Source organism: Camelus ferus, chromosome 21 (assembly GCF_009834535.1).
Source record: "Camelus ferus isolate YT-003-E chromosome 21, BCGSAC_Cfer_1.0, whole genome shotgun sequence".
NCBI classification, from domain to species: Eukaryota; Metazoa; Chordata; class Mammalia; order Artiodactyla; family Camelidae; genus Camelus; species Camelus ferus.
Genome location: NC_045716.1, coordinates 24,501,258 through 24,528,252, shown reverse-complemented (window position 1 = coordinate 24,528,252; position 26,995 = coordinate 24,501,258). Strand labels below are relative to the sequence as shown.

General features: G+C 44.8%; 2 protein-coding genes across 11 annotated transcripts in view; both read left to right on the top strand.

Annotated features, from left to right (window-relative positions):
- The window catches only part of PIP5K1A (phosphatidylinositol-4-phosphate 5-kinase type 1 alpha), a 33,815-nt gene extending 20,685 nt beyond the window's left edge, over positions 1-13,130 (top strand). For 4 of the 8 annotated variants that reach the window (XM_032464312.1, XM_032464311.1, XM_032464313.1 and 1 more), the window contains 11 exons: positions 176-293; positions 476-628; positions 1,342-1,641; positions 3,813-4,018; positions 5,119-5,202; positions 6,068-6,116; positions 6,283-6,367; positions 7,416-7,562; positions 7,766-7,895; positions 11,133-11,272; positions 11,462-13,130. In XM_032464312.1, the coding sequence (XP_032320203.1) occupies positions 176-293; positions 476-628; positions 1,342-1,641; positions 3,813-4,018; positions 5,119-5,202; positions 6,068-6,116; positions 6,283-6,367; positions 7,416-7,562; positions 7,766-7,895; positions 11,133-11,272; positions 11,462-11,511 (1,462 nt within the window). In that variant the 3' untranslated portion in view covers positions 11,512-13,130. The remainder of the gene's footprint in view (positions 1-175; positions 294-475; positions 629-1,341; positions 1,642-3,812; positions 4,019-5,118; positions 5,203-6,067; positions 6,117-6,282; positions 6,368-7,415; positions 7,563-7,765; positions 7,896-11,132; positions 11,273-11,461) is intronic. The other 4 variants (XM_006186642.3, XM_032464315.1, XM_032464316.1 and 1 more) reach the window with 3 other exon arrangements.
- Positions 13,131-18,223: 5,093 nt separating this feature from the next.
- On the top strand, positions 18,224-25,922 carry PSMD4 (proteasome 26S subunit, non-ATPase 4). 3 transcript variants are annotated; one of them, XM_032464319.1, is made up of 11 exons: positions 18,258-18,337; positions 18,588-18,764; positions 21,809-21,949; positions 22,811-22,925; positions 23,307-23,393; positions 23,625-23,693; positions 23,861-24,076; positions 24,472-24,589; positions 24,760-24,891; positions 24,976-25,043; positions 25,617-25,922. In XM_032464319.1, the coding sequence occupies exons 3-11, from the start codon at positions 21,828-21,830 to the stop codon at positions 25,785-25,787; spliced, it is 1,098 nt and encodes a 365-aa protein (XP_032320210.1). In that variant the 5' UTR covers positions 18,258-18,337; positions 18,588-18,764; positions 21,809-21,827; the 3' UTR covers positions 25,788-25,922. The 3 variants fall into 3 exon arrangements, with proteins under 3 accessions (XP_014416271.2, XP_032320208.1, XP_032320210.1); XM_014560785.2 differs by lacking the exon at positions 18,588-18,764 and having other exon boundaries at positions 18,224-18,337; positions 24,472-24,580; XM_032464317.1 differs by lacking the exon at positions 18,588-18,764 and having other exon boundaries at positions 18,224-18,337.
- Positions 25,923-26,995: the final 1,073 nt, after the last annotated feature.

Below are 26,995 nucleotides of genomic sequence, written 5' to 3'. Positions count from 1 at the left end.
CTTAATTCCCACATTGTGCCTTTGTCCATTTATGTGCCTGACTCATCCAGTCCCTCTGGTTCTCTCAGGAGGGATATATTGACCTCCTTCTGGGTGACTGAGTGTCTTCCCAGCGTGTGGACTCCCTAGATGACAGGGATTGGTAAGTTATGGCTTCTTCTATTTAACCCCACAGTGAAGGGAGCAACCTGACCCCTGCTCATCACTACAATGATTTTCGGTTCAAGACCTATGCACCTGTTGCCTTCCGCTACTTTCGAGAGTTGTTTGGTATACGGCCTGATGATTACTTGGTAAGCGTCCGGATCCCAGGACCCTGGGACTCCAGTATCAGAGGGATGCTTCCAAAGGAAGACCCTCTCTGCACGCTCTTGCTCTAGTTTTTCTTTAGAATAGAACTGCGTCTGTAGTTGATTGCTGGTTGGGCACGCCCTGGTATCTCTGAACCTTTTGCTCTCTTCTCTCTGGGCCCCAGTACTCTCTCTGCAGTGAGCCACTGATTGAACTCTGCAACTCTGGGGCTAGTGGTTCCCTCTTCTACGTGTCCAGTGACGACGAATTCATCATTAAAACAGTCCAGCACAAAGAGGCAGAGTTTCTGCAGAAGCTGCTTCCAGGCTACTACATGGTGAGTGGAAGAGGAGCAGTGGCCGCCTGTGCTGTCCACTCTGCTCCTGGGCAAAGCTGAGGCGGCTGTCCTCGGGGGGCAAACGATGTCAGCACTTCTGTCTTAGGGACATAGCTCATTTTTGTGTGTTTGGCCCCATCTTTTTTGCCTCTCTGTGGCTAAAGGGGTTTTTTTTTTTATCGCTTCTATTTTAAGTGTTATTTGGCTTAGACCCTCCTACACAAAGGCAGGATTCAGTGACGTTTTTGTTTTCCATTCTTAGTCCAGCTTCTAGATTAGGGAATGAGGTTGGTTACTTCCCTTGATAGTTCTGTATTCATTCTTCTCTGACTGAGATCTTTTGGAGGTTCTGGAGAAGTTAGGGAACTCTCCTTTGCCTCCCTTAATACCTGCAAGAATATATTATACAGAAGGCTGAGGGTTAAGACTTCTTCAGTGCTGTCTTAAACCTCTCTGAAGGAGTATATTCATCATATGTATAACATTCTGACTGATGACTATATTGGAAGGTCAGTTGCTCAGCTTGGTGGTGATCTCATTACTGAGATAGATGCATTGGGAAATTTTAAACAAATACGTCTTGGGCTTATGGGCAGGTAGATTGTACCTGAATCCCCTGTAGCAGACAAAGGTAGGTGGCAGCTGTGGCCCTTGAGTTTCACGGAAAATAAACTAACTTGCTCTCCTACTTCTTTGTACTTTCTTGCCCTCAGAACCTCAACCAGAACCCTCGGACTTTGCTGCCTAAATTCTATGGACTGTACTGTGTGCAGGCAGGTGGTAAGAACATTCGGATTGTGGTGATGAACAATCTTCTACCACGGTCAGTCAAGATGCACATCAAATACGACCTCAAGGGCTCAACCTACAAACGGCGGGCTTCCCAGAAAGAGCGAGATAAGCCTCTCCCCACCCTTAAAGACCTAGACTTTTTACAAGACATCCCTGACGGGCTCTTTTTGGATGCTGACATGTACAATGCTCTGTGCAAGACCTTGCAGCGCGACTGTTTGGTGAGTTTGTCATATTTCCTTCTCTCTCAGGCACTAAAACAGCTTTGCTGTTCTTAGGCATCTAATCTGTGGGAGATGGGACTCCTTAGCTCCATGTCCCAGACTTCATTTAAAATAAATTTTACTTTAGATTCTTGCTATGCCTTTATATTTTTACTTTCTCCCTGTTTATTCTCCCCTACCTGTCTTCATTTTTTTTTTTTCCTACCTGTCCTGGGCCTCAAAATCACACATTCTCCTTATTTTCTTACCAGCACCATAATTCCTCAGTTTTTGGTCCTGACTGCCTAATTGAAATTTATATCTTGGAAGCTAAGTGCTGCTGAAGAAAATCACACAGCTGTGTGTACTGGTGTCTCTACAGATTTCTGATAGCCAGCCTGGACTCCCCTTGTTGTTCATTAGCCCCTCTGAGAGACTTCAGATGACTGGCACTCTCTTCGGACAGTTTTCTAACTCCCAGCCCCCGAGCCTTGTTTCTCAACAGACTACCTCAACTTTCTATCCTGTGCTGTCGCTTTGTGCTACCCCTATCTCCAATTTATAAATGGTTCTACATTAAGCATCCTTAATCTAATTTCTTCCCAACTTGGTGGCTCATTCCAGGTCAGTCTTTTTTGTGACCTAGATCCATTTCCCCCTCTTTCTTTAGGATCCTGCTTCACCTGCTTACTTCCTTTCCTTCCTCAGGCTTCAACCTCTACTGTTTTCTGTCTACATACAAACAAGTTTATCTCTTTTTTATTTTATGATTAGGAGGATTTTTTTCAATGTCTCCGTCTAATGATACCTCCATTTCTCCTTTTCCTTTCTCTTCTCCTGTTCCTGCCTCAGCCCACTGTGTCCTGGCTTTTGCTCTCACTGCTTCAGTTGAACTACTGTCTCTAATGACCACCTAGATGCCAAATACAGAGTACTTCTCAGTCCTTCCTTGAATTTTCTACAGTGTTTGACAGTTGATTATTTTCATTTCTTAACATCTTTTGCGTTTTTGACCTCTTTCTGTGCTTATTTTTCCACGTCCTTGATTTTTTTTTTCCAAACTGCTTTTGTCATCTTCTACTCAATCCATAATGTTGTCCATCCTTGCCTTCTTTGCTCACTGTGCATCTGCTTCCAGGATAATGCCTGTTTCAGGTGGACTCGTTTGGTTGTGAGACCTACAGACTTCGTGGAGCAGAGGGGTTTTTCAAACTAAACATAAGAATCAGTCTGGAGGGAAAAAAAAAAAGAATCAGTCCTTTACTCTCTTTATCCCTTACTCTACCCATCTACCAAAACACCCTTGGTTGAGCTGCACCACCAAAGTAAGGTACTACAACTGGTGGGAGCGCACTGGGTTGAGCACTGTAGGAGACAGCCCAGGCTCCTTAATATGACATCAGGCCTGTCATTGTCTTGTCCCTGCTCTTCTCTCTAATGTGCCAAACACGTACCCTTTGCATTTCATGGTCTAGCAACACCAAATTATACCTCCCTGCACATAGCCTGCTTTTCATGCATCCAGGCCTTGGCATTAGTCTTTCCTTCTTTTATATTTTCTCTCTAATCTATCCCTCATAAATTTATGTATACTTCCTTACCTCCTCTGTGCTTTTCCTCAATCATGTAGGCACTTCTATTGTTACACATATTAGACAGTATTGTATTTATTTTTATGTTTGTTTCCCTTCCTACATTATAATATCCTTGAGGACAGAAGCTCTCTTAATTATCTTTGTATCCCCAAAAGCAGGCAGAATGCCTACAAATGATGGGAATTCAGCAAATATTGAACTGAATTGAAGCTGGCCATTTAAGATCCTGCAACAGACCTGCTGTGTCACAAAGTGTGCTTTTACCAGCCCCTCCTTGTGGATTCTTCAGAGCACAAATATGTATTCTTTGTTCCATGAAGAGATACAAAGAAGGAATAAACAAAGAGGAGCTTGTGGGCTAGGCAGTGGCCTAATTTGTATTTACTCCAGTGAAAGAAAATGAAGGGTATCAGTGAAGGGTGACCACAGGAGGTTAATATGCTGTTCTCCAGGGAGCAGGAAGAGCAAAGGCTAATCCTGTGGTTAACTCTGGAAGTTCATTATTGAGAAAAATTAGATCAGGAAAGCTGTGAGAGCCTAAAGACAGACTCTCAGACCTCCCAAGGCTCAGGTTGCGTTTCTTCTTTCTACTAGGTGCTGCAGAGCTTCAAGATAATGGACTATAGCCTCCTGGTGTCCATCCATAACATAGATCATGCGCAGCGAGAGCCTCTGGGCAATGAGTCACAGCATTCAGTTGACACTCGCAGACCGGCCCCACAAAAGGCTCTCTACTCCACAGCCATGGAATCTATTCAGGGCGAGGCTCGACGAGGTGGCACCGTGGAGACTGATGACCAGTGAGTGGACTCAGGGGCACCAGGAATGAGAGCATAAGCTCAGAGCATTTTCTCTTGAGGGAGGGATGCAGCTTTAGGGAAGAAGTAGCCTTGATTCAGCAGTTATGTCAACAACATTAATGCTTACAGACCTAAAAGGAAAGGAAGATGTGTTAACTTTGGGATTTGTACATCTGGGAAGGAGAACTATTCAGAAGGAAGAGACTGAAAAAAATGTGCCATTAAGAGTCTTAGACACATGTCTGCAAATTATGTTAGAACTTCATCAAAAACAGTTTATTGTAGACTTCTTTATGGAAGGGCATCTTTCTTTTTTTTTTTTTTTTGAGTGAAGGTAGACTTAGTCAGAGAGATACATTGAAAGGTAAGAGAAAGGCCACGAGGTGTGGGGGTTGGGTGCTCAGATTAAAAGTAGGTACACACCCCATAGACAGAATGTGGGCCGTCTCCGAAGAGGGAGAGAGAGGGGTGGCCGGCATCTTTCTTACCATCATGAATCAAGGAAATGTAGTTGCTGAAGCATTATAAATGTCTCTTAGATGGTTTCATGTTAGGGGGAGGGTATAGCTCAAGTGGTAGAGCACATGCTTAGCATGCATGAGGTCCTTGGTTCAATCCTTAGTAGCTCCATTTAAATAAATAAATAAATAAACCTAATTACTTCCCCCCTCTAAAAAAGTTTAAAAAATAAAATAGAACAGGGCTCAGCAAATGTTAGATGGTTTCATATTAAGGTATTCTTTACCATGACTCTCAAGAAGAATGCCTTAGTGTGCCTAAATTAAAATATGAAAGTACTAAGAAAATTTAGTTAATTGGGAGAGTGTTCCTAAAATTGCTGAGTAGGGGTGATTTTTAGATTCTGTCTGGTGGTGTTGGGGTGGGAGAGGCAGGCAAGTGAGATTTGGAGAAAAAGAGGTTATAATACGTACTCCAAAGTGGTTCTTGGGGTTAGGGGAAGGCTCTCCTTCTTCCCCAGTTTATGGAAGATTGGGACAGTTATGTTTAGGTTTCAGTTACTTGTCGTGATTTGATTAGAGGTTAGCCGAAGCCTCTGCCTGCTAGCCAAAAGGCTTTCCTACTCTCTTTCTCTTCCCCAGCATGGGTGGCATCCCAGCCCGGAATAGTAAAGGGGAGAGGCTGCTGCTTTATATTGGCATCATCGACATCCTGCAGTCTTACAGGTGAGGAGCTTATGGGCCCAGGGGCAGGGCGGCTGTAGCTGACTACTCACACTGCTCTCTCAGGTGGCTTTATCACCAGATCCTTCCTGAAATAAGAACAATGATTGCAGTCTGGCTGCTTGCCTCATTGGGTTTCAAATGGTGGTTATTTCCTTGATCTCGCCTGTCTCTTGGCTTCCTTACCCCACCACCTCCCCAAGCATAGCATATACCTCTGTGGAAAGCTGAGTCAGTCTTCGCAAGTCTGAGCTAGGTAAAATACCCCATCTGTCTGGCTCTTTGTGAAAAACCTAAGATGAGTCATACTCCACATTGGGATACAGTTGGAAACACGTTCCTTTTTTCCATGGAGGAAAAACAAGAGGGTCATTGTGTTCTGTGAAGAGTATTAGCCTGTGGCACTAAGAGGCAGTGAAGGGGTGGAGGGGGGAGAAACTTGAAGTGTTAGACCCCAGTTTTGTTCCTGTAAGTTTTCAGGTACTAACGAGGACTGGACAATACTTGATTTACTGATTTAGAGTTTTATCATCCAATTTTAAGTTTCCCCATTCAGGCTTGCCCATCTGTCCTTGCAGCTCTCCTTTTATAATAAATATTCTTGTCCCTGACTTCGCCAGGGACATACTAACTACCCTTTTCCCACAGGGAGATAATTGATTCATCTAGAAACATCTCTGATCTCCATGCTGAATAAGCACTACAATGTCTGTTCCTTGGAAAGCCAGTCTAACAGTGGGAGTGCTTTCCCAGCTGCTGTTTTTAAGTTTTTCTGTTATGCTTGCCTTTTTAACTACCTGAACCAGAAAACAGTAAGGTCATTCATTTAAAACCTATGTGAATGCATGATACACATTGTTCTCGGCAGGTTTGTTAAGAAGTTGGAGCACTCTTGGAAAGCTTTGGTACATGATGGGGTGAGTAGCAGCCAACTAGACGCTCTCCCCTTTCTGCCTCCCTCCCTTCTGATTTGCCCCTGTTTCCTCTTATGGGTTATTTCATTTGTGGGTAAGGCCCCTGGACTAGAAGTCCTCTTGCTGGGCGCCCCTCCCTAACTGTGCAGCCGTCTCTTTTGCTCTGCAGGACACCGTATCGGTGCATCGCCCAGGCTTCTATGCTGAACGGTTCCAGCGCTTCATGTGCAATACAGTGTTCAAGAAGATCCCTTGTAAGTGGCTTCTGCCAGATGACCCCTAATGACCCCCTTACTTCAAGAGATGAGGGGCAGGACACCTCTGTCAGGGAACTGCCAAAGCCAGAGGCTTCTCCTGCTCTACCCACATCGTGTGAGAACTGCTGCCCATCCTTATGTCAGTCACTCTGTCTGTCCCAGTCGTTTCCAAGTTGCTGCTTTTCCTCCCCGGCAATCCCTACATATGTCATTGAGGTGAGGGGCATTTCTGAGAAATTGGCGGGATTGCAAAAATGTGTAGTTGTGGGTGTAGGATCCATGCTACAAGCTGAGATAGGCAAAGCCAGACATTTATGGACAGAGATAGGCAAGGATATTACCAGTGTTCAGTTTTTTTGTCCATGTCCCCAGTGCCAAGGAGTTCTCAGATTAGGATCAGAAGGTTGGAGAAGCATTTACTCATTTCTGCTTAGCAGGTGTTCTTGGTCTCTTCCCTCAACTTTCTCGGTTGGGAAGTGCCAGTGTTCTTCTTTCGAAACCTTCCATGCTGCTGCCACTGGCAGATTCCAGCTCCTCCTTCCCATCTCCTCATCACAGGCATCAGTCGTCCCTTGGTGAGGCAGAGAGGGTTTAGGCATGCCAGTCTTAAGAAACACGGGAAAGTCCTTTCAGTCTTTTCAAAGTGATACATAGGCAAGTGTAAAATACCATAGTGCTGTGAGGATGTAGAGTGAGAGGGTCATCTCTGTCTGGCTTAACTGAGGATGCTATGAATGGACAAAGGAGTTACGGCCTAGGGGCATTTCATCAGGTGGAAAGCAAAGTCGTCGAGGTTGTGTGTAGGAGGGGAGAGAGATGTACGTGTCTCTTTTCCTCTAGATTCTCTGCTGCTTTGCGAAGTGAACTGAGATGCCCCCTCTGAAGAGTAGCGCATAGAGCCCATCTCTGTTGACATTAACCCTTTTTCCTGCTTTGCAAAAGAACAGCTTGGGGTTTGTGCTGGGGACACTAGCGAGCCGTACCTATGTCTTGGTGACGGTTTCTGAGGTGGGTGCTAAGTAGGCTGTCTCTTTCCCTTTTGAAGTGAAGCCCTCTCCTTCCAAAAAGTTTCGGTCTGGCTCATCTTTCTCACGGCGAGCAGGCCCCAGCGGCAACTCCTGCGTAACTTACCAGCCATCGGTCTCTGGGGAACACAAGGCACAAGTGACAACAAAGGCGGAAGTGGAGCCAGGTCAGCGCCGGGGTTGGGGTCCCCATGTGATGGGGCACTCCCTCCCTTCCTTCTGAGCCCTTACCTTATCCTGCCTAGGACCTCTTCTCCCCATTCCTGTCCAGGAAAAGCCAAGTTGCTACATTTTTTTCCCTATTATTTCCCCCACCCCATTTTCTCTTCTTTTTTATTTATTGATTTTCTTCCCCTTTTCTTTTTTCCAGGCGTCCACTTCGGTCGTCCTGATGTTTTACCTCAGACTCCACCTTTGGAGAAAATCAGTGAGGTCTCGACTGTCCCCGACCCCTATTCCTCACCTGCAGCTGGAGAGGCTTTGCAGGTGCTAACTGCAAGGTTGGTTCCTTGGCCTCTTTCTCCACTTAGTCTTCTCATCTCTCTGTTCAGGTCCTTGAGAACCTCTGCAATTCTGTTTTTTTCCAGAGATCGTTGTTGGTCTTTTTGCTCTTTACTAGAGTTTTGCATGTTCACCTTCCTAAGAGCTCATCTTTAGTGATTTGGAACTAAATATATCCAGAGGTGGATCGACATCTCTGCACTTTTAGGGGGTGGTGGGAAGCCTTTGTGTACAGACTTTTTCTGACATTTAGTCAGAATATCCCAGCTAACCCTTCATTTTCCTGGTGAGTAAAGTGAGAATTCTTAGATTAGGATTTAAGGCTGGAAAGATTCATAGGCAGTGAAGACAATGAACAGTCAGCCTTTCAAAAGGATCCAGTGTAAAGATTGTGATTTAATTTTGCTACTTGGTATGTTAATCATCTATTACATTATAATAAATTACCCCAAAACTTAAGTGACTTAAAATAACAAACATATATTGTAGTTTCTGTGAGTTAGAAATCCAGGTACAGCTTACCTGGGTTCTCTGGCTCAAGGTCTTTCATGAAGTGGTAGTCAAGCCGTTGGCCAGGGCTAGGTCCCACCTGAAGGCTTAACTGAGAGGCTTCACTTCTAAGCTCATACTTGTGGTTATTGATTCATTTCCTGGTGGGTTGCTGTACCGAGGGCCTTGGTTTCTTGCTGGCTATTGTCTGGGGCCTCCCTCAGGTCTTTGCCAAATGAGCCTCTCCGTAGGATAACTCAGAACATGGCAGCTGGCTTCTCTCAGAGTGAGCAAGTGAGAGTGCCTGCACCTAAGCAGAAGCCACAGTCTTTTTGTAACCACATCTCAGAATTGACATTCTGTCACCTGTACTGCATTCTGCTAAATCAGCCCCACAGTCAAGAGGAAGGGATTACCCAAGAGTGTGAATGTCAGGAAGCAGGGATCACTGTAGGCTTCTGAAACTAAGAGACAAGCTGTCTTTTCCCCACACACCCAGCATACATTGGTGAGACAAACATTAGACAACCACTTCACACATTCCTGTACAAAAAAGAGAGAGTGGGAGGCACGGGGGAGTCACTGACCGTAGCTAGTCTAAAATCCAGCAAATGTTGGAGTTTCTTTGATCAGATCTCAAAGCATGAGAATGATTCATGGCTCTTGGCTCTGCCTTGTGGACTCTTGGTTTTGCCTTCTGAGTCTTCCTTTTTCATGAAAGCTAGAATGTGTTTGCAGCTGAGTAGTTTTCTCAGCCTGCTTCTTGCCAGCAGAGTTTTGGGGATCCAGTGGTCTCTCTTCATTGTGTACTGTTTCTGTTCCTTTTAGTCCAAGCTGTAGTGTTCCTGGTCTTACAATACTTGCCAAGATTTTATGGGCCTCCTGTGAATCTCACTGGGATTCATTCTATTAGACAAAAACCATACCCACAAATACCTTCTTGATAAGCCCTGTGCTTCTTAGAGATCCTGTTAACGTGAGAGGATCTGAGAGACATACCCTTAGTCTTTTGAATGGCCTTTTGTATGAATGAATAGTACTTTCGGTTTTTAAAAATATGTTTTACAGTCATAGCTTTGGCTTCATCTGTAGACTACATTTTCCTGGCAGTGCCGTAGATTTTATCCATTTCTTAATTTTAGCATTATTTGGAGAGGTTTAGAATTTTCAAAACCCATCAAGTTGTGGCTTCTTTTTGTTTAGTAGTCTGTTTCTTAATTTACTGTTCTTCTCTCATATTTTACTATAAGCACTAAGAAGAAGCCTGGTGGCACCTTCAGCACTTGCTTTAGAAACCCTAACTAGATCACCAAGTTCCTTAGGCACATACTTTCCACATACCTGCATATGACGCTGTTGCTGAACTTTGTTCCACTGCGTTGCAGGGATCCTCTTTCTTCAATGTCCCATAAGATTTTTCTCACTTTCCTTTAAGCCCTCACTGGCAAACCTCTTAAAGTGCAAGATTCTATAGTATATTCAGGACACTTTTAAACTTGCACTAGAACCCTCATCAAGCCTGCTCCCCTCTTCCTTTCACATTTTAGATTTTTATTACAGCAACACTTTACTTGCAGGTACAAAAATCTATGTTATCTATTATTGTGTGACAAATTATTCTAAAATTTAGTAGCTAAAAACAACAAACATTATCTCAGATTTTATGTGGCTTAAGAATCTGGGTGTGTAGTAAGCTAGAAAGAGAAAAAAAATACCATATTCACTCATGTGGAATCTAAAAAAAAAGAGACAAACTTACTTACAAAACAGAAACAAGACTCACAGACATAGAAAACAAACTTACGGTTACCAAGGGGGCAAAAAGGTGGAAAGGGATAAATTGAGAGTTCGAGATTTGCAAATACTAACTAATATATATAAGATAGATAAACAAGTTCATGCTGTCTAGCACAGGGAACTGTACTCAATATCTTGTAGTAACTTAGGGTGAAAAAATATGAAAACAAAAAATGTGCATTCATGTATGACTAAAGCATTATGCTGTACAGCAGAAATTGACACATTACAAACTGACTATACTTCAGTAAAAATATATATATTTAAAAAAAGAATCTGGGTGTGACTTAGCTGGGTGCCTTTGGCTCAAAGTCGTAGGAGGTTACAGTCAAGCTGTTAACCCCTGAAGGCTTGCCCAGGGGAGGATGCGCTTCCATGCTTACTTGTGTGGTTGTTGGCAGGATTCATTCTCTTCTAGACTGTTGTTGGCTGCTGGCCTGTGTTACTCCCTACATTTCGTGTCACATGATCCTCTCCATAAGGCAGCTCACAGCAGGGCAGCTAGCTTCCTCACAGCCTCCAAGTGAAAGAGTGTGTGTCCAAGAGGAAGCTGTCGTCTTTTTGTAACTAATCTCAAAAGTTGACTTTCCATCACCTGTGCTGCATTCTCTTCACTAAAAGAAAGTTACTAAACTCAAGAGGAGAAAATTACACTATGACATGACCAGGCGGCAGTGATCACTTGGGTGCCTACCACAGCTGGGGATTGAAGACGCGAGAAGAGGGTGTTGGGAAGTATTTCATAGAAGTCAAGAAACTAGATAGTTAAAAAAACGTGCTTCCAAATCTAATAGCTTTTAACCTCTTCTTTCTGAATCCTAAATTGATTCTGAATGAAACATGAAGAAGCAGTATGAGATTTGACTTGAGAGTCCTTTTTCTTTTTTATTTACTAATTCTTCTCTCTGCTTTTTTTTTTTTTTTTTTTTTCTTTCTTTCTCTTCTATTAGCTCAACCCTCTTGGAAAAGCCTGAAGTTACAGAGTCAGAGTTCATCCACGTGAGTGTCTGGAATGTGGGGGAGGTGTGCGACACTTTGAAGAGTATAGAGAGCATCACTGATGGAGTAGAGCAAGGGATTGATTGGCAAGGTTAGGGGACTGGGTGCCGCCTAAATATTAAAATTTTGTGTTTTTGGTGCCTTGTAACTTGGAAGTTGAGGGTGAACTAGAAGAAAACTTCTTAACTCTGCCAACTAGGTGGAAATTCACTTGAATTCCTTTCCTACCTCCTCACCTCATACTCCACATCCTTAACTTTTACACCCTTTTTCTTTTCAGTGAGCAGAAATCATCAGAAGACCTGGAACAAGATTCTGCCATCTCTGTGATCCCAAGATGTCAGCCCTTGACCCAGCAATGCTGATTTTTCTTTTTCTTGGTCATCAGAAAAGGGGTGTAATGGAGGCTAGGGGAGCTCTCTGTCTCCTTCCTGAAGAAGAACGTCTTCTACTTCCCCTTCCTCATGAATGGGCATTAGTGCCCCGGCTGGTTGAGAACAGCAGCATCCTCTCCACTCCTGAGCTGAGTGGCACAAGTTTCCAGCTGGCCAGCCTTGACTTCCACAACTGAGTTGTTTTTAAACCCCCATTCTTCCTGTTGGGAGTGCGATTGCTGGACTTGGTGGTTTTCTTCCCCATCATGTACCTTTTACCAGGAGCTGGACTCTTACTTTCCTCAGGACAGACTGGCTGGCACACTATCCCCACCTTAACTTTCTCTCTGGAAGAAGACCCCTGTAATCTTTGTAAAAGTTTTTTTGGGGTAAGGGTGTTTAACCACCTCCAGCCTTTTTTATTTTCCCCCTTGAAAAAGGAAAAGAAAAATAGCACACAGTTTCAAGCCAGACAGTTTCAGATCAAAACTGCACACGTGTCAAAGAGATGCCTGTTGATACGGTTCCCTCAGAAGAGCCCTGGTATTTGAGAAACGGAAGTGTGGTGCTTGCTCTCCCAGGAGCAGCTCAACTTTACCTCCTCCTCTCCTGATGAATTTCTTAAGGCTGAAGGAACGGAGAGAGTGGGACGGGGGGTAGTCTTTACCCCTCTTGTTAAGCAGAGGGGTAGTCACGGGGCTGAAAGAGCAGAACTCTTCCCTGGTGGGGCCTACTCACTGCCGGGCCGTAATGACTATTACTGTTTTGCCGTTTGAAATGTATTCTGCTTGTTTTTCTAAATATGAAGACTTATCAAATGAATTTCAGATTCTTCTTCAAAGGAGATTTCTTCCTTGTTCTTACCACCACCTTTTCCAATAGTATCCTGCTATTCGTGGAGCTGAGGGGCAGCTCTGTGCACCTGTGTCTGTTTAACAGGTAGTCCATGACTCTGAGGCTAGAGAATATTCTCTTAAACTCACAGGGAGCCAGCAGATTCTTGCCTTAGTGAGGTCATTGCTGTGCCTCATGCCCTGCCGCCTCTCTTCATGCAGAGACCTTGGAACTGGGGGCTGTGTCATCCCTCTCCTCCCCGTCTCCAAGAGTCGTGGTTCTGTCTGATCCCCCTAGTCCTGTCAGGGGAAGAGGGGGGCCTGGCATCTCAGGCCAGTTGTTGAATCCCCATACCATCCCCTCTCCATCCCATCCTACCTTGATAGTAGGTTAACCCGTACCCCGACTAACTGTCTATATTAGACACCCCCAGCCAGTTTCTGGCTGCCTGTCTTTGCTGCCATGTTCTTTTTTACAAGAAGGAAAGAAACAATTCTTGCTATTTTTTTTCATAATTTACTATTTATGATGTATTTAAGTGTTTTATTCAGGACAGAGTTCTGTAGGGGGTGGGAGGGAATATTTGAGGGAGGCTGGGTCTTAGGGAAGGGGATGGGGAATCAACATTTTTATGAAGTGTCACTATTTGCCTCTACTTTGTATTGTTCGGAAATGGCAAATACAATATAAAAGTGATAAATATCTGGTTTTAATGTATTAAACTTTCATCAGTTATTTAGACCTCTTGTTTCTTCTTGGTTCTTTTTCATATACCATCTGCTCCACCCTCCTACCCCATCACCCAGGCTCAGTTTTGTTCACGTTGCCATGAACAAATGCATCCTTTCCAGTTTTCCTTAACTCCAGTTCTGTCTAACTCAGGCTAGGAGAAATGGCTTCATTCACCTTCCAGCCACCCCTTCCATCTTAACAACTGAAACTTCACAAGGAAAAACTATGAATGAATAGGAAGGAAATTAATGTAGTTCTGTTGCCTAGGTTGCAACCCACTTTAATTGAGGGATTTGGGGATCCAAAGCTCCAAATCTTACTCAGGTTTAGGAGGGATAGGAGGGGTACAGTGGGAAAAACAAGCTTGAGATTGCTTGGTCCTAGGATTCCCTCCCTTTCTTTCCCTTGACCTGGCCCTAAGATGTCACTCTTAGGGAGGCATAAAGACTGCTTCCCTCAGCTCTGTGTTTCCCTCCGTGAGGTTGAGCTTAGGCTATTTTACTGAGATGGGAAACTAGACAAAAACTGAGGATTGCTCTAAGGTGTGTGGGTAGGGGAGCTTTGGAGAGAAGCAAGTTAATTTAATATTGCTCCTTTCCACACTGCTATTCCCTGTCTTGTTAAGGTCATTCTACAGATATTTATGTAGTAGCTAATGAGCAGTGCATGGGGCAGGCATTTCAGAAGAAGTAACCGTCATAAGAGTTCACAGTGTCCAGGAGGAGCACACACGTACATGCATGCAAAAATAGCACATTAGATTAATGATACAGTTAAGGATTTCAGTTCTCTGAAAGAGTGATACAGAATATAAAGGTGGAAGAAAATCAGAGGTCATGTGGGCTGGAAGTGCTTGGGAAGGTTTTTCTTCAGCACAAGAGCCTACAGGTTTAAGAATCATCTGTTCAGAGTACGAGGAAGAGACCGCGGTGAGAGCAATGGTGGAGGGAGACCTGAATGAGGATACTGGGATAAGTGTAGGTAGAAGCAGCACTGGAAGCCCTGACCTCTAGGCCGAGGGATTTTTATTTTAAACTGTGGCAATGAGGATGCATAGGATGTTTTTGTCCCTAAGTAGGACATGATCAAAAAATAATTCTGAGGCTAGTCTGTTGACTAAGCCCTATCAAAGTGGATCCAAAAAAGTGATTAGACTATAATAATTTAGGTTTGAGGTGATGTGTGTCTAGGATGATGGTGGTAACCACTTGGAGAGGAAGGGAGAGAACAGAGTAAAACTATTATGATTGAGCAAGTAATTGGATTGAAGGAAGAATTGGGGATTCTTAAAAGTTTTTACCTTGAGGTTAAGCCACAGGCTCAGCCCTCCGTTAGGCTGGGTAAGGAGACTTCTTCCCTAAAAGAAATTGAATCTGAACGTGTTTTAGGCAAAAAATTATCTTACTGCTACCCTTACCCTGTTGCTGGGCATACTCGGGCAACTGGCGGGCAGGTGCGCTTGATGTGCACTTGAGTGGTCAAGGGTCCCTCTAGTGGTGAGCAGTAGCTGCTGCTTTACAGCTGTACGATGTGATCTGTATTCAGATACAAGTAGGATCTGGTCCAAAAGTCAGGGAAATCAAAGCCATAGGATAATAAAGCTGGAAATCCTGGTCTAATATTTTACTCTAAGGTATGTCAATCTCAGTTATTCTGAAAGTTATTCATTGTTTTCAGAGTTGGCGTCTCATTCATTCTTTAAACAGACTTGCCAGTTAAAATGGATTTCAGATTTAGTTTTTCAAAGACATGACAAATCAGTATCATCTGTAAAATTATTTTTAAAAAATTCATTATAAAGCATCAGCTGTTTCCAATTTCCTCTCTCTCCTCTCTTTACTTTTTATTATGGACATTTCCAAACCAAAAGAAGAGTAGTATCGTGAGCCAACATGTATGCAGCAGCCAGCTTGAATAATTGTCAACATAAATAAGACCAATTCATTTCATCTATGCTTTCTACCCCACCCCTGCTTTCTCTCTGCACCTCCAAAGGATTAAGTTAATAAATCCCAGACGTCATATTCTTTTATTTTTAACTCAAGAGATAAGGGCTCTTTTAAAACATCATGCCTTTAAAAATTAATTCCTTACTAATGTCCAATCAGCGATCACAGTTAGCCAACAGTCTTAAAATGAATTTTTACAAATAGTTTTTTTGACCCCAGTCTCTCAAACTCACTCCCAAGTTTTTGCTGCCACGACAAAATATCTTTTATTAAGGTCACTGATGACCTCTATCCTGCTAAATATATCAGTCCTCATCTTACTTGACATGTCAACAGCATCTGACAGTTTATTACTCTCTCCTTGAAATATTTTCTTCACTTAGCTTCTGGGGTACTACATACTTTCTGGTTGTCCTTACCAAGATGCTGGCCCATCTCCAGCCTCTTTTCTGGTTCCTCCTTCTTTGTCTTATCTCTAAATGTTGAGGTGTCCAGGGCTCAATCATGGGACCCCTTTTAGTCTACATTCACTCCCTAGGAAATTTTTTAAAGTCCTGAAGACCCTATATAATTTGTCCAACTTGTCACCTCAATCAATTAAAAGCTCCCAATTACTATCTCCAGTCCAGATCTTTTTTCCTGAACTGCTGACTCATATATCTACCCACTTATTTGACATCTCCATTTAGGTGTCTTATAGGCATCTTAAACCTAACATGTCCAAAGCTGAATTTCTGGTTCCTACCCCTCCTAATCCATCTCCAGAAATAGTGACACCATTCTTCTGGTTGCTTAGAACCAACTCTGGTATCTTCCTTAACACTCTCTTTCCTTACATCCTCTATCAAATTCATTGGCAAATTTTGTCAGTTTTGTATCTTATGACATACTTGAAATCCAATCATATATCACAATTTTCACGTCTTGTTACTACCCTAGAATAAGCCACCATCATATTATCTGATCACTAAAATAGTCTAACTGGTCCATCTCCTGCTCTTTTTCCCCATAGTTTGTTCTCAGTGCAGTAGTCAGAGTGATCCTCTGTTGAAACTCCAACAGCTCCTATCTCAGAGTACTTAAAATAACCTATGCCGTTGTACATGATCCCACCTTTTTATTCCGTTTGCCTCTCTGGCCTCATTTCTTCTCTCTCTCTCCCTCTATTCCAGGCTCTGCTGGCCTTGTTCTTAAGTACACTCTTAACTCAGAACATTTGCACTTTCTCTTTCCGCCAGGTAGCCTTCAGGTCTCTTTTCAAATGTAAGGCTTCCCTAATATCCTGTTTATATAAAATAGAAACCATATCCACCCTGCTTTATTTTTCTCAGTGCTTATCATTTGACTATGTCTATATTTACTTATTGGTTTAGTTTCTGCCTTCCCCAATAGAATGTAAGATTCACAAAGATAGGACTTTGTTTTGTTTCCTTCCAAGTGCCTAGAATAGTGCCTGACTCCCAGGTAAATGAATGAGTTGTTTTTGTTTTTTCATGATAGATCTCTTGTTTTACTAAAATGTGATCTTATCAGATTTCATATTTTGTGTGCGTTGTTGCAACTCACACATCTCTGAACTGAAAAGCTTCTGACATAGTTTTAACAGGACATCTTCTCCTTTTGAGGAAAGTATTAGTTCTCCATTCTCCAGGTTGAATAGAATCAGTCTTACAGGACCTGTTCGCTATCTCATTTTTTATGCCCACTGTATTTTGTATTCTTTGCAATATCTACGTAGACTTTTTCAGTGTAGTAACTAAAAACTGGTCACAATCTGTTAAATATCTGACTAAAGCTGAGCAGGTGTCAGACATCTCCATGTGCAGGTACCATGATCATGTTTTCCCAGAACAATGATGACAGTATTCATTCACTTTCTAGTTCTTTTGTTTGGGTTGAAAATTTGTTTACTTCTACATTTAGAAGAATAATAATTTATAGTTATTCCTGATAGTTCAAATTGTATTTGGAGTTGCATTATCCTGATTAACTCAGAACATTTTGTTGTTGATGAATTTTATATTTTATGAAGTACTCTTCTCTTGATCTGATTTCAACTATCTGTGTTGATTTCTATTTGTACAATGTTTACATGGTTACAATGTTTTCTTTCATTATTATTGCCTGATATATTGTTTTCTCCTCTCCCTTTATTTTTTTAACTTTTGTCAACTTTTGTCACTTAGCTGGTGTGTCTCTATTTACATTGTGTATCTTTTAAATATATATATATATATATAATTCTTATTTTTAAAATATTTTATGTTTGAACTTGTCAGCAATTATTTTTATGTGCTTTCCTATTTTTTCCTTTTCCATCTATGATAATATTGTCATCTTTTTCTCTAGTGGTATGGAGATTTTATTTCTATACCAGCTCTGATGGTTACCAATAACTTTCGAACATATCCGTTTAAACTTTATCAACAACTAACCAATATCTACAACACTCCTGCCATCTCCATCTACCATCTGCTATCTCTGTAGCCATGCCTAGTCTTTCCAACCCACCCCCGTCCTCCCCCACTGCCCCCCCCCCGCCCCAAGATAGACACCTGGAATTTCCAGTTTTACTTTGGGATGTGTGTGTGGAGGAGAGGGGAGGTAAGCCAAGGCATATTTGAATGTAATTGTTGATTAAAACCCCAAAACGATTGACTAGGTTGTCTCCCATTCTTTGGGAGATGAAAATTATTAATTCATCAAATCTATTCTGGGCTCCCACCATGTATCAGGCTATGTAGTGGACTCAGGGATAGCAAAGATGAAGACACTTTCTTGCCCTTAATGAAATGGGAGAGCTGGATACGCAAACATGCAATTCAGGGGTATAAGGGCTTGGTAGTTGGACGAACGAAGCGCTTTGGGGAACAGGGGGAGCTGGACTGTCACTAGTCATCCCACCACTTTTTTAAAACGATGATGCTGGAACAGACGCAGCCACAGCACGTTCCTCTACAGCTTCTCTTAGAACCCGTCGGCAAGGAACCCCATCAGAGAACCAGAATAACAGGGAAGGTGGAGGTGGGGTCCTCTTTTTCAGTGTTATCTTGCTCTTCCCGCCCCCAAACATCCCTTTCATTTTGGCGGCGCCTACGACTCCCAGAATGCAACGCGGAGGATGGAGGCGGAGCCAGCCGGCCGAGCCGAGATCCGTGATTGGTGGTGAGCGCTGGGCCAATCGGAGGAGTCGTTGTTAGGCGGTCCGGGAGAGCCGGTCGGGAGGGAGGAAGCTGGCAAGATGGTGTTGGAGAGCACTATGGTCTGGTGAGGAGCTACCTCGGGGCCCGGTTGGGAGCGGGACTGAGTCGGGGGCGCGTGTAGCTCGGAGGCCGGGCGGGCCTGGGGTCGGGGCGGGGGGCTGACGGGCTAGGTGAGGCCTTGGGCCGGGAGGGAAGACGTTGCATGGACTCCCTGAGTCATCCTGGGGCCTCGGAGCTAGTTCCCGAAGGACATTAACCCTCAACCTGCGGACAGCCATTGACCGGCCGATCCCTGCTACCTTTCTCTGTTCCAGCATCGTCTTCTCTAGACCAGCCTCAGGTCTGTCTTTAGCCAGAGTCCTGCTTCTCGGACTCGTCGTGAAGGTGGCCTCCTCGAAATGTTGGATGTTAGGAAGAGAGATGATAAATCCCTTCCCCGCCCCATTCACTCGTCTCTAACTTCATTGCTTTCCCCTGTATCATCTTCAAAGGTATTATTTATAGATTGCTACCTAAGTGTCAGGCATTTAATTTACTTTATCTCACTTAAACCTCACAGTACTTCCAGGTAAATATCCTTCCTTTTTACAGATGAGGATACCGAGTCTCGCCAGTTTTAAATGACTTACCCAGAGCCACACAGCTAATTATGTGGTGGGGCCAAGGTTTAAACCCAGGATTATCTGACACAAAGGCTCTTATCCAGTGAGCTAGCTCTCCTCATCAGTCTCAAACTTGGGCTGAGTAGTTATTAGGAGTCAGATTAGAAGCTGAGGACACAAACTTCTGCAAGCTTTCAAAAGTTTCTTCTAAGTGTGAACATAGAATAAATACAGAATAGTTCACAAACATACACAAATCGCCAGGTGGATGAAACAGATGCCTAGGAATTTTCTTTTTGCCAGGAGGATAGCATTGCCAGATAACATATAGGATGTTCAGTTAAATTTGATTTTCGGATAAACAGTAATTCTTAATATTGAAAAATGGTTATAAGTGTGTCCCACATATTGCATGGGACACTTATACTAAAAAGTTATTTGTTGTTTATCTGAAAATTCCGGTTTAACTGGGAGTCCTGTATTTTCATTTGCTAAATTTGGCAACCTGTGTGAGAGAGCATGTTAGAATAGAAAGAGGACAGAATTTGGACTGTGTTTTTTTTGGTACTTACCAGCTGTGTGTTGTTGAGAATGTAGTAAATCTCTCACTTTCTTTATAAAATGAGAATAATAGTAACATCTGCTTTCCTGATGGCACATGTATGTCATGATGCTCTGTAAATGTGCAGCACTGTACATACACTAGTTGCCATGAAATTTGCAGAGTCCTCAAGAGAGATTTAAGAGGGGCCTTGAAGGCACTGAGACAAGTATTGAGAAAGAGAGACCATTACACGTAGGCAGAAGGGCATAAACAAAGCTACTAAGTGTAAGTTCCCAAGGCACGTTTAGGGAGTAGGAAATAGTCTAATGTGACTTCGTCATAAGGTTGTTGGTTTAAGGCAGTTTCTTTTGGGGAGGGAAGGCAGATGCAACCAGGTAGAAGACCACAAATGTCAGGCTGAGGAGGTTGAATTCTGTCCTGCACCCTTCGGTAGAGAACCAGTGAAAAAAGTTTTGTGGCTGGTGGAGGCAGAGCTATGTACAAAATGGGCACGTGAGACCATTGGTCCAGCTGAGAGTATAGGAGGAACGAATACACCCAGAGAGACATGTTGGTAGCCTGCTGTAATAGCCCAGCCATAGAATAGCCGTGGGAGCCACTCCTTTGTTGTGTAGGGCCTTGTGCTCTGCTGTGCGTCAGGATTCTCTGGAGGAGCTTATTAAAAATTGTGCGTATTGAACTCTGTTCTTGATCTGCTGAGTCAGACTTCCGGCCAAGGAGGTCTCAGCATCTGTAGTCTTCTTTTAAATGAAGACTTTATGAATAGCTGGATCATATCTTAAGCCCTGATTTCGATGTGAATTTTTTGGCAGGGAAAATTATATACTGTTGAGCGAAAGTAGTCACAAGAAATACATACAATATTCCATTCATATGAAGTTCAGAGTTGGGAAAACTAAACAGTGCGTTTTTTAGGGCTGCATACACAGGTGCAAAGGCATCTGGTGTTTAACACTGCCACCGCAACCAGCAGCCTCGCCGTGGTTCTGATGCGCGCACAGCACAGTGTGAGTCCCACCGCCGTGTTCTGCGCTGTCGCTTCTCCCTCTCTCTCAAGTCCTCCTTCTTCCTCTGGCACCTTTCTTCCAGCTCTCATTCATCTGCTGGTCTTGCCCATAGTCTTTACTTAGTAGCTGTTCCATCTGGATGATCCTCAAAGCTTCCATTGATTTTATATTTGGACTCACCACTGAATTTGAACCTAGAGAGGCAGTTGCCTCCCTGCTGGGAGAATAATTAGAAACAGTGTGTCAGGGAAAGAAGAATATAATGCATGGTCAGTAGAGTCAGCCCTTGACCTCCTTTATGTGGATTGAAGAACTAGTCTGTGTTTCATGCTTGCCATTAGGCACGTGCTAAGTTTCCATGCATTTAATCCTCATTGCAGCCTTATGAGGGTAGGTGCAATAAAACCCATTTTACAGTTGAGGTAACTGGACCTTAGAGAAACTGAGTAGCTTCCTCAGGATCACAGAACTGACAAGTAGCAGAGGTGATGTGCACCTGTGCCTGAAAACTGCCCCTCCTTCCCTCCCTTTTCTACCTGTCTTCCAGTAGCTTCTTACTTACCTGTCTTCATTTTTGGTTTGTATTTATTGCCAGGCAAAGGATACTAAAGAAAAAAAAAAGCCTCAGTCTGTATTTTGCTTGTCAGTAGAAATGAGGTGTCTTGTCAGGGACACTGTTCTCTTCCCTCACTACGGGCGGAACTGTAGACCATTAGAGTTCTGAGGGACCTCAGGTCTTCATGAATTAATCCTGTGTAATTGCTTCACTTACCTGCCTTCCCCTGGCCTCCGGGAAATTGGCACTTATATTTCATATTATCTGGATTCTTAGAGATTGTGAGAAAGTTGCACATAGATAAAATAGGTGAGACCCCCTCCAAATCTGTGAAACTGCATTTTTGCAGCTCAGTTCAGCTGCCAAAGCTGTTAAACATTTAACCAGATGATTACTTTGTGCTTTCCTGCACCTGGTGCTGCCAAGTGTGTGTTATTTTATAAATATTTTTAAATTCCACTTTTCATTTCCTCCCTTTGGAATACTCCTATTTCAGTAGCAGACAGCATATTCCTTCATGACCATGCCTAAGAACAGTAAATGCACCTTATACAAAGGTGCTTGTGGTTCATTAGTAGACCATGATCTTGGGTGCTTAAAGAATCACTTGTGGAAATTTAAAATGTTTTTCCTCCCTTGATTATTTTTAATCAGTTAGTCTAGAAAAAGGCTTGGTCATCTGTATATTTAAAAAAGAAAACAGAAAAGGTTGCAGGTGATTCTCTGTCCCACAAAGACTGGAGAGAATGTCTCAGAGAGATCCTGCAATATGTCTTCTCCCTCCTCCTCCATTCCTGTCCGACAGTGTGGACAACAGTGAGTACATGCGGAACGGGGACTTCTTACCCACCCGGCTGCAGGCCCAACAGGACGCCGTCAACATAGTCTGCCACTCCAAGACCCGCAGCAACCCTGAGAACAACGTGGGCCTCATCACACTGGCCAAGTACGTGAGGGGCCTGGGGAAGGCGGAGGTGTCTCCTGTACGTGACATGCTATGGTACCCGGCGTGCTGCCCTTTTGTGGATTCCACGAGGCTGCTTTCGCCCATCACCATCCTAGACTCCCTTCTTCACTATTCAGTATAAATATAAATAGCAACTTGTTTTTAATGTTAAGCTAAATCTCCTGGGGTAAAATTTCACAGTGTATTTAAAGGCAGTGAAAAGTGATTTTGAATCAGAGCCCCAGGGTGTGTATCACACATCTTATTGCCCCAAAAGTGATTTTTTTTTTGAAACTGATAATCTTCAAATGAGTGACCAACATCCCAGTATACATGCTATTCTAGGAAGTGGGTCTAGAAAGGAGAAGGTAGGAGAGAGACAGAGTAGCATCCAGTGGTTGAAAGAGGGTTCCCAGGGCCCTGAGGGCAAGATGACATCAGAGGGGTTTGGGGGAAATATTGGGAGAAGAGGGCATGTTTCTCACAAAATCAAGCCCTTCTTATTTTCTGTGTTTTATTTCTACTAAACCCTAGATGTTTTTCTTCAGTTTTACTGAGATATAATTGACATATCACATCGTATAGGTTTAAGGTGTACAACATAATGGTTTGATAAAGTGTCTATTACAAAGTGATCACCGCAGTAAGTTTAACTACTATCCACGTCTCACATGGTTATAAACTTTTTTCCCTTGTGATGAGAACTTGTAAGAACTACTCTCTAAACACTAGATGTTTGATTAAGAAAAATAGAGATTATAGTTATTACCAAAGTCTCTAAAGAAAAGATGAGTCAAGCACGGTTTGGAGGCTCTTGTCCTGACCTGAAGTCAGGACAGAAGTGCTTTCCCTGCATCCCAGTGACTGTGAAGTGCTGACCACGCTCACCCCTGACACCGGCCGCATCCTGTCTAAGCTCCACACTGTCCAACCCAAGGGCAAGATCACCTTCTGCACTGGCATCCGCGTGGCCCATGTGAGTCCTACAGGATCCCCTTGGTGGTTCCTCCTTGCTCTAGGGTACTGCCTCCACCCTTGTCCATTTCTTCCCTCGAATCTTGAGCTTGAACCAGAGCAAGGGAAGAGGGATGACCTAGAGAAAGGAGTAGAAAGGATATGGTGGGGTGAATCCTAGGATCAATGAGGATCGTGAAGGGAAAACTCCCTAGAATTTAGAATTAACCTCCCTTCCTGTCCACAGAGAGGCTCAGCAAGAAGGAAGGTTGGAGGAGAGGGTTTAGACCTGATGTGAGCATGGTGGTAGGCTCGAGGTACATAGAAGCCATAAGGAAAGGAACAAAGTGACAGTAAAGAGCTGGATGATTCTCCAGCTGACTCTGAGAACTTCCTTTTCAAGCTGGCTCTGAAGCACCGACAGGGCAAGAATCACAAGATGCGAATCATTGCCTTTGTGGGAAGCCCTGTGGAGGACAATGAGAAGGATGTGAGTCCCAGTGACAGCTGGGGGATCTGGGCATTGCATGTTTGGGGAGTGGGGTCTTTGGGCCCTTAGGAGAGCTTGGCAGAGGCACTGGGGAAAGGTAGATATGCAGAATTCAGTGTTTCTGCTGGGGGGCCTGGAGAGGGCCACTGGTTTCTGCCTGCTGTTGTGAGGTGTGTTGTTTCCTCTTAAGCTGTGGAATAGAGTTCCTTATTTCCCTCCCCTTCTTCCTAGCTGGTGAAACTGGCTAAGCGCCTCAAGAAGGAGAAAGTAAATGTTGACATAATCAATTTTGGGGAAGAGGTGAGTAAGGACCAACTGTGGGACACTGACTTGCTTTGGTTGTAAACAGAGCAGTCCTCGCCCAGAGGAGTGTGCACTGTGGGCGAGTAGCTACAGACAGGGACTGAGGTGGCAGAGAACCGGGAGCAGGGTGGCAAGGAGAGCCTCCTGTGTTCTTCCTTCCCCAGGAGGTGAACACAGAAAAGCTGACCGCCTTTGTAAATACACTGAATGGCAAAGATGGAACCGGTTCTCACCTGGTGACAGTGCCTCCTGGCCCTAGTCTGGCTGATGCCCTTATCAGTTCTCCAATTCTGGCTGGAGAAGGCGGCGCCATGCTGGGTCTTGGTGCTAGTGACTTTGAATTTGGAGTGGATCCCAGTGCTGATCCTGAGCTGGCCCTGGTGAGCAAACGTTGACCTCCGGTAGAGCCCAAGGGTCCTCCTTGGCCCTCCTCTACTGACACGCCCATATGTCACACAGCTTCTCTAGGGCTAGGCAGTCCTAAACACCCTTGCTCGTTTTCCTAGACCCCCTCTTGGTCCCTCTTCCCCACAATTCTTTCTGATCTCCGGGGCACCAGTGTCAGACTCTCTCTCATTCACTTCTTCCGATTAAACCCCAGGCTTCTCCCAAGCCCGTCCTTTTTTTGTATATCACCTCTGTCTCTCCAGCTTCTTTCCCATATGTATAACCAGAAGCTGGCCCTTTGCACTCCCTTCCACCCCTCAGCTGCCTTCCCCTGCGCCCGGTGGGCGTGAGGGCTGGAGAATGTCTGACCTCCCCTGCCCTTGGCCAGGCCCTCCGTGTGTCCATGGAAGAGCAGAGGCAGCGGCAGGAGGAGGAGGCGCGGCGGGCAGCTGCCGCCTCTGCCGCTGAGGCCGGCATTGCCACGACCGGGACTGAAGGTGAAAGAGGTGGAACTGAAGTCCCGGGACTGCAGGGTGCTCGGTGGGAGCCCGGTGTAGACTTCGGGGGGAAGGGCTGGGGGTCTGGCAGTGTGGGAACCTGGGGCTGAGGGATGGGCTGGGGCTGGGTCTGCGTGGAACTTGTCACAGCTCTACCCTGCCTCTCCTCCTGGTCCCAGACTCAGATGATGCGCTGCTGAAGATGACCATCAGCCAGCAGGAGTTTGGCCGCGCCGGGCTCCCAGATCTCAGCAGTATGACTGAGGAGGAGCAGATCGCCTACGCCATGCAGATGTCCCTGCAGGGTGCAGGTGAGCCAGGGCCTGGGTGGTCGTGCCGAGGCAGAGAGGTCGGGATGGGGAGGTGGGACTGAACAGACAACCTCTTCTTCTCAGAGTTTGGCCAGACGGAGTCAGCTGACATGGATGCCAGTTCAGCCATGGACACATCCGAGCCTGCCAAGGTGAGGGCCAGCGATGACTCCCTGCGCCCGTCAGGCTTCAAAGTCCCCTCGTGTCCAGACCCTCAGGCCTGTAGGCCTGGGGCCTCTCCTCTCTCAGGGCCTCATAGATGAGCTCTGTGAGAAGCAGAAGGAAACAGGCACACAGACGCACATGTCTTGTCTGGAAGCCTTGCTAAGGCCAGAATGCTGGCAGGCAGTTGGAGGAGTGTCTCAGTGCTCTGTAATTCTCCTTCCTTGCTGGTGGGACCAGTCTGGAGAGTCCTCAGTGATAACTTCCCAGGAGGGTGAAAAGAGGGTCTAGGAAAAGGAAGAGGAGGAGAGGGTGTCTGATAGCCAGAAACCTGAAGGCAGTGGCATCTGTTTTTACCCTTTGAGCTCAGGAAGCAGCATTCTCAAGCTTCTCCTCTAATTGGTCCGTAATTAATGTTTGGTCCATACTGTATCTTGGCACTGGGCATTTTCCTCAGTTATTGCGACCATTGGCCAGAGGTGCCCCCAGCCCCATCGGGTTGGGGAGGGGCCCAGGTCTCTTACACTTGGCCCCCTGCCCCAGCTGACATTGCCCTTTTTCAGGAGGAGGATGATTATGACGTGATGCAGGACCCAGAGTTCCTTCAGAGTGTCCTGGAGAACCTTCCAGGCGTGGATCCCAACAATGAGGCCATTCGGAATGCCATGGGCTCCCTGGCCTCCCAGGCCACCAAAGATGGCAAGAAGGACAAGAAGGAGGAGGACAAGAAGTGAGACTGGAAGGAGGGGGGGCTGAGCCTGTTCCAGGGCCGCATAGGGCGGGGTGGGTTGTAGGGTTAGATGTGTTATCTGTAACCATTACAACCTAAATAAAGCTTGGCAACTTTTTGTTTTCTCTTCTGCTTCAAACAGTGGAAGCTTTGAGTGTGAGAGAGGGGAGGACTGCATGGCACACAGGGGACTGTACCTTGTTGCTCTGTCTCTGCTGCCCGGTCTCTAAGTCCTGACCATTTCCCTTCCCCCCCCCCCCATCTTCTACCCATCCAGCCGTGACAGTCCTTCTTTAGGAAGGACTTTGCTGAGAGCCACTGTGTTAGTCACTGGGGACACAGAGGTGACAAGAAAACAGTACTGGCCTTTGGAGGCTCAGCCTCTAGGGAAGGGCCAGCCTGTAAATGAGCATGTTAAGCGCCCAAAGAGAGGCCTCAACAAGGCACAGTGGAAACTGAGGAGAGAGGGCCGAACTCCTCCAGCCTCTGGGAAGGCTCCTGGAGGTAACGTTCAAGTCCTCTAATGGGGCAGAAAGCTCGTCAGTCGACAGGTGACAGACGGGGATGCTGCCAGTCAGTAGGGACAGCACGTGCCAATGACGCAGCAGCACTTGGGCACTCAGACCGGTTGGGCGAGTGCACGGAGCCGGAGGTGGGGAAGTAGGCGACAGAACACCAGGGATCAGGGATCTCTGAGGCCTGACTTTCACAAGGTGGGGTCTGTGAGGCCACAGGAGAAACATGATAGTCTCCTTGGAACACCAAATTGAGAGGTAGGTGTTTTGTGGGGTATGGAATAGAATGCACAATTCACCTAACCTCCTCCTTTGTCTATTATATTTAAAGAGGTAAGTAACATTTACACCTCAAATACCTAACCTATATATAGATTGTGAAGCATAAGAAAATGATCGTATCTGAAACCACTTTATTTAAGAGCTAGAGTCTTAATAATACCTTGCTGCGCTCCTTCCCAAACTCTTCACACCCTCCTGAGAGACGGCCTCTATCCTAATTTTAACATTTATTGTTTTTTTCCCCTTCACAGTTTTCTCCTGTACATAGCTTCCTGACTAGAATATGCTTGGTTTTGCTGAGTAGTTTGTTTTGGAGGCAGTGGGTAGGGGGAGGAATTAGGTTTATTTATTTGTTTTTAATGGAGGTTCTGGGGATTGAGCCCAGGACCTCATGCCTGCTAAGCATGCACTCTAC